Here is a 7,500-nt window from a genome sequence, read left to right on the forward strand (position 1 = left end):
AAAAAGGTAACATTAGTGAATGGGCAGCATGAATTCTGGAAATAAACAACTAAAAATCTCACACAGTGTCCCTTTAACTATCGAAAAAGTAAATAAATGAATTTTGAATGTTATGCTGATAAACAGCATAGTCTGGTTTCTCATTTCAGTAACATTTAAAGAAAAATAATTGTCAATGTATGTGTGAAATAATCTCATAAAATGCAAAAATGTCATTCAGTGTAATGGTCCGAACTTAAAAATCACCAATACATCCTTGAATAATTATGCAAAATGACGGACAAAATTCTTTTTTCACTCTCTGGGCACAATTCTAGAAGTCTTCTTGTTATTGCATTTAAAGGGACACTGTGTGAGATGTTTAGTTGTTTATTTCCAGAATTCATGCTGCTCATTCACTAATGTTACCTTTTTCATGAATACTTACCACCAGCATTAAATTCTAAGTATTCATTATGACTGGAAAAAATGCACTTTTCATACATGAAAAGGGGGATCTTCTCCATGGTCCGCCATTTTGAATTTCCAAAAATAGCCATTTTTAGCTGCAAAAATGACTCTACTTGAACCATACTAGAAAATATTTGTTTATTACTTTGTAAACATTCATGTAAACATCAAATTTGGCAATAGGCAGTCCAGTTTCAATGAGCAGCATAGTTGCAGTACCTTTGTTGACCATTTTCCCGCACAGTGTCCCTTTAAAGCACGTTTCATTACTATTTTGTTTTGAGATTCAAATCATCTGGGGACTTTTGTCCGGATTTTCAATTCCTTAGATGTCATTCAGTGTAATACGATCAACATGGTACTTTCAAATCATAATAAAAAGTGATAGTCACAAAACAATATGTGACATCATCAAAAGGACCCCTGGGGACCCCTTAAGTGATGATACAAAGGGAGATTCTTGTTCTTCAATAGTTGAAAATTCCGTATTTTTATCTTGTGGTAACAGCGTCCACAAAAACAAATGTCATTCAGTGAAATGTCAAAAAATACTTTTATACTCAGATATTCATCCAAACAAGCCTATTTTATAAATAGTCATAGTAAACATTGTGGGTCAAAGTCATTGCTTTATGTACGTGGCTAACTGTGTTTGTAAAATGGTCAAAATAAGGTGAAAAGTATTTGGTCGTCCTTCAGTGTAAGAGATGTCATTCAGTGACATGCGGTGTAAGGGCCATTTCATTCAGTGTAATCAGTTCATAATTGTATATTAAGAATCAAAACTGCAATATAAGTAGCAATACTATTATAAGATATAATAATAATGATGATACTACTTGAAATTACGACTTTATGAACACTTTGTCTTGGCTTCTATGTGGCACTTGGCTAAGGCACATGTTAACACTGTGGACATTTACACTTTATATTTGGTGTGTGTGTTGTGTGTTTGTGTTTGTGTGTGTGTGTGTGTGTGTGTGTGTGTGTGTGTGTGTGTGTGTGTGTGTGTGTGTGTGTGTGTGTGTGTGTGTGTGTGTGTGTGTGTGTGTGTGTGTGTGTGTGTGTGTCTGTGTGTGTGTGTGTGTGTGTGTTAGAGAGAGATGCCTTGGCAAAATGTATGCAACAGTAAGCTATATATGATTATTTTATGTGTAATATGTGTATTATGTCTTGTGGGTAATGTCTTTATTTATGTGTGTATGCTACTTCGCACCTTAATTTCCCCCTGGGATCAATAAACGATACTCTACTCCACTCTACTCTACTCTTTTATTGTTATTACCATTATAACATTGTTATTACCATGTAGCAACCATATTACTGGTTCGATTCTGGGATTTTGGAAATTGTACATGAATTATCAGAACACCCTAAGTCGAAATCCCCAAAATCTGCAGGTTAACAGCCAACGTTTTCTTTTTTATTGTTTTAGGCCTAAGTAGTACCTCTAAGCTTGTGATCTTAGAAGTTCAAGTTTTAATACCACAATATTAAGTAAAATACCAATAATTTGACAATATTTATCTCTGTTGTCACTCATTCAGGACGTTGAGTACTGTGGTGTGATAGTAACAATATGATAGTAATGAATAGTAGCTGTTTATATAAGCTTAGGCTTTTTTACCAAAGCGTCATTCAGTGTAATAATTGTGGTCATTCAGTGAAATGCACATTTTAATGTGAAAAGAAACAAAATTCTTACGAAACTAATTTGTTTAGAACAACACATGCGGGGGCATACAACAAATGAATAATTGTGTATTTTAAACTGATTTTCTCTTTGGTGGAAAAACTTCTTACAGCCAAATGGGTGAAATATACTTGGTGAAAGACAACCAACACTGTAAAAAATATATCCAAATGCCTCGAACTAGAACATTTTAGTTTGATGAAGACCTTAAATGTAGCCCTTTACTATCTTATGTAGCTTATTTCAGTTTTTTAACGTCATCCATATTTTTTTGCATTACCAACTGTATTATTTTATGGGTAAAAATGGGGTAAAAATGCATGTTGCTTACTATTTTCTGAACAGAAAATAATAACCTTTATCACTCTACACTCCAATGTACCCACAAAGGTTGAAAAACGTTGTCAGGGAACAGTTCTTTTTTTTTGAGTCCTGAAAACCCTGTTTCGTCTTTGACCCTGTTGCGTTGAGTAGCATTGGCCCTGGCACCTGGAGCTGCATTACGCAACATTCAAGCTCATGAGATTTGAGACAACTTCATTAAAAATCTCTGTTTGTTTGAGATGAATGAACATATTCTAAAGTCAAGCCCAATAGAACGTCTCCGCTTAAACCACGTCACTGCCTTGAACACGCCTCTACCCAGGGCGGTTGGAAATGCTCAGTTGATTGGTTCCAGACAAAGTGGGTGGGGATCCCACTGTAGCGGGATTGAGCAAGCTCTTGGCCCTACTGTGTGTAGCTGAGCCGAAGGCGTTGCGTCACCAGTAGGGTGGAGCCCGGCTACATCATCTTATCATCTCAACTGAAGTTGCACCGTAGGTGATTTCATTATTGGTAGCCAACATCATAAGCAAAGGATTTAAAGGACCAGTTCAGTCATTTTCAACATGCTGCTGTAATGCTCACACTACCCTGGACTTGTCAGTATCTGAGGTTTTTTTTTTTCTTCTTCAGCCTTTTCCGAGATCTTGGTCATTGTAATGGGGGCAGCGCTTTGTTTATATATAAAAAAAACATTTTTATTTATTCCCAAAAACATCCGAAAGGTCATACAACATCAGCAGAGAACTATTTGGAGTAGGCCTATGTTAATTTTTTTAAAAATGTAAACAAACGCTGACCCCATTAGAATAGTGGCATCACCGGGTACTGACAAGTCAAGGTTAGCGTGAGCCATACAACAGCATATTCAAATTGACTGAACTGGTCCTTTAAGAAAAAATGAGACAATGACTTCAGCGTTATTCTTTATATAACATGATAGTTTTGGCTCACCTCCTTCTGATAGGCCAAGCCGGCAGTGAACAGTTTGACAAACAGGTACTGCGTCCAACGGTAGTAGTCTGGCAGGCATGTGGTCACTTCCTGGGGAAATAAAGCAGGAAATAATTCCTTGGCTAAGTGAAAACAATTAAAGACTTAAAAGGTTATGAAAACGTTCGACCCTCAGACATTTTAGGGAGTAGGGACCATATTATTCTCTTTTTTCGAGTAGATGCAAATAAACTTGGGAATGCGGAGTTTGTATTGGCCAAAAATACAGTATATGGGTAAAAACATTTTCATTTTTTAAAGGGCCCCTTCAATTTCCTACTCTTCCTTGTGTGATTGCAAGCACCATGCTAGCACATTTTCATCCTGCATTATCCCTCGCTGCAGGTGTGACAACATCACATTTCCCAGTGATCTCTTAGCTGAAATCTGATATAGACATGACATAACCATGTTATGAAGATATAATCGCATTATACAAGAGGCCAGGAAAGTGGCAATACACTATTACAGGTGCCCATGAGAAATTATTGTTAACGACACCAAAATGTCAGCTAACCATGATCATTAAAGTTAATGATTGCTCTGTGTGAAATGGAAGTCATGTAAAACAAGCCAATATGTCAATGGATACAGTAACGTTGACTATATGACAATTAGTGACGGATTCCCATGAGTGAGCATCACAACAGTTGGCACGCAATGCACATGATATGAAATCATTACAGGATTCTAGCAGTATATTGCAGCGTTAATTATCCTATGATAAATAATTAATGTATAGACAATGATGCAACAAATAATCCTCCAAACTCTGCTGGCAGAGGCTCCCACAGCCAGTAAAAGTTCTCCCTAACCCCACAGCAGATAACAGCTATATAACTATGTACTATTATTTGTCCAAAGCACCATCGTTTTAATGGGTATTAATGTTGCAACATCTGGCAAAAGCTTGATGTGTAGTAAAAGCTGCAAGAGACATGTGTGACATTACTTCACCATTCACAGAGAAATGTTTAGCGTTTAGTCTGAATTCTTAGTAGCAGTAAAGTGTGACGTCTACATTTCAAACCTCTCTATAGGTTCTACCAGGAAGTAAAGGTTCGTAAAGATTCTGGTTTGATTTCAGGAAGTAAAGAGTATCTACGAGATTGCTACGACATGAACGAAAGGAACTGTGTCAAAAGGCAGTGGGAAACATGGATCTTTTATATGGCAGAAGGGGGTTTTAAAATGAGGCAATTATACATGAAACTTTCTCCCTCTCTATGCTGAAGGCGTAGTAATGGCTGTCATGGCATTGACTGGGGCTGCAAGCTCATTTAAAGCAGGGGGCTCAGGGGGCACGGCTAAGACGTGTGAATATGGATATTAGTCCGAATGTGGCCTCATCTCCCTAACAAAGAGAGCGGCACACAGCGCCCACACTACAGATGGGCAGAAATTAACAGAGGAGAGGAGAGGAGAGGAGAGGAGAGGAGAGGAGAGGAGAGGAGAGGAGAGGAGAGGGGAGGGGAGGGGAGGAGAGGAGAGCAGAAGTGAAGAGAGGAGAAGAGACGAGACAAGACGAGAAGACAAGAGAAGACAAGAGAGGAGAGACGAGAGGAGAGGTAGATAAAAGATTGAGAGCAGAATAGAATACAAATAGAAGGGAAAAAATATATATAATGGAAAAAGAGGAGGAAAAGGAACAAAAACAGTGGATAAATGGAGATGTAAACGATGGAATCAAAAAAGAACAGAGAGGGAAGAGGTGGCAATGGCTGGACGAAGGGGTACATGACAGGAGCTTTTACGGAAAGAAGGAGCGGAAGAAAAGAGGAGTAAAAACAGGAGGAGTGAGAGATGAGTCTGAAGGCAAGGAAGGAGGGAGGGAGGAGGGGCGAGCGGTGAGAGAGAAGAGAAGAGATTCCGCTCTTCATAACATCAGAGCCTGTGAGAGCAGGCTTCACCCAGGGGTCTGCTCACATGGCAACCACAAAGCACAGCAGCACACTGCCAACTTCAGCCATGGTGCCAAGACCACACACAAACACGGTTCACACACACGTTCACACACACGTTCACACACACGTTCACACACACACACACACACACACACACACGCACACGCTCACGCACACGCTCACACACACGTTCCCACACACGTTCACACACACACGTTCACACACACACGCGCGCGCACGCACGCACGCACGCACGCACGCACGCACGCACGCACGCACGCACGCACGCACGCACGCACGCACGCACGCACGCACGCACGCACGCACGCACGCACGCACGCACGCACGCACGCACGCACACACACACACACACACACACACACACACACACACACACACACACACACACACACACACACACCACACACACACACAAACCAATTCTCAGCTACAGAGAGCTGTAAACACACCTAAATGGACCCTCAATGGAGCCACATCCTTACTCACCCTGTCCCAATTAAAGCAGAGACCCAGGCTGTCTAGCTGCTCCCGCATCGACTGGATATTACTGAGAGAGAGAGAGAGAGAGAGAGAGAGAGAGAGAGAGAGAGAGAGAGAGAGAGAGAGAGAGAGAGAGAGAGAGAGACAGAGATAGAAACATAAAGACAATCGGTGAGATAAAGACGAAATCGGAGAGAAAGCGAAGAAAGGAAAGGACAGGAAGCCACAAATAATGAAAAAAGAGATGGGTGGAGACAACAAAATAAGAAATACATTTCTTACAAATACAAGAAATACACCTAGTAAACTAGCCCCACCCGCCAGCGGCCAAAATTAGTTTTGCCTGCGAGTGGGCCTAGCCTCGGACAATGCCCCAATGCCCTGAATCTGGCAGACTAATCACAATGCAGGAGACTTGTTTTGATTTGTTTTGAATTTTTGGATGCAAATCGGACAGGATTTTGAGGGAGTAACGACAAAGCGCTGGCCAATATAGGCACAGACACAGTTTATAAAACAACGGGTTGTTTCCATCAACAATCTCTCTATGTGTCATTCATTGGGGCCAGACTAAATTACACATTTAATCTCACATTTAGTCTGGTTTATCAGTAGCCTGATAAACCAGTCTAAATGTGAGACGGGAGTAATTTAGTCTGGCCCCGATGAACGTTACCTCGGACGATTGCTGATGAGAACAACCTGTTGTTTTTTCTAACCGTTTTTCTGACTAATCGGCGATCTTTGCCGTTGATGTGCTTTCCCAACGGTGTTGCAAGCTTCGTCGTCACTCCCTCAAAACCCCTCCTGCCTTGATTCAAAACAAATCTCTGTGTTGTAATTGGTTTTGCCAGACTCAGGGCACAGTGTTCAAAACGTTCTCAGATCCGAGGCCAGACCCACTCGCAGCTGAAAAATTTCGGTGCCCAGCGGGTGGTGCTGGTTTACCAGGCTAGTTTATCAGGCTAATACATCATTTGTTATCTTAATCTGACCTGTAGAGTCTGCAGTATGCAGTAAAGATGAAAAGCACACTCAAACCAATGCACACAGAGACAGAGGCATAGACACACAGATGCAAGCACGCACACATGCATGGCATGCACGGCATGCACAGGTCAGTGTACCTCTTGGTCCATTCTTCAGGGTCCAGTCCTCTCTCTATGGCAGCGTTCTCTGCAGGCAGACCAAAGGCGTCCCATCCCATTGGGTTCAGCACCTGCCGTAACACACAAGGACCATTACAGACTGTGCACTGCACACCACAACATGGCACTACATCCATCCCGGCATGAAGACAACACAAGACCGCTGTTGCATCTTCAACATCGTCGTCCTCATCACCACCATGCACAGACCATTACACACCACAGCACATTGCATTACACTTACATCACATCACAATACCAGCATGAAAACAGCACAAGACAGCGGCTACAATATCGACATCGATCATCATCATCATCATCATCATCATCATCATCCCCATGACCATCGTCATCATCTCTATCATCACCTTGACAATCATCATAACATCATCATCATCATCATCATAACATCATCAGTTTCATAATCATCATCATGACAATCATCATAAGCCCAATCATCATCATCATCATCATCATCATCATCATC

General features: G+C 41.1%; 1 protein-coding gene across 1 annotated transcript in view; it reads right to left on the reverse strand.

The window, feature by feature from the left end:
- The window catches only part of lars2 (leucyl-tRNA synthetase 2, mitochondrial), a 108,118-nt gene that overhangs the window by 75,665 nt on the left and 24,953 nt on the right, over window positions 1–7,500 (reverse strand). The window contains exons 4-6 of the mRNA XM_063198146.1: window positions 6,993–7,084; window positions 5,872–5,932; window positions 3,422–3,511 (exon numbers count right to left, since the gene is read on the reverse strand). Of these exons, the coding sequence (XP_063054216.1) occupies window positions 3,422–3,511; window positions 5,872–5,932; window positions 6,993–7,084 (243 nt within the window). The remainder of the gene's footprint in view (window positions 1–3,421; window positions 3,512–5,871; window positions 5,933–6,992; window positions 7,085–7,500) is intronic.

Source organism: Engraulis encrasicolus, chromosome 5 (genome assembly GCF_034702125.1).
Source record: "Engraulis encrasicolus isolate BLACKSEA-1 chromosome 5, IST_EnEncr_1.0, whole genome shotgun sequence".
Lineage (NCBI taxonomy): Eukaryota > Metazoa > Chordata > Actinopteri > Clupeiformes > Engraulidae > Engraulis > Engraulis encrasicolus.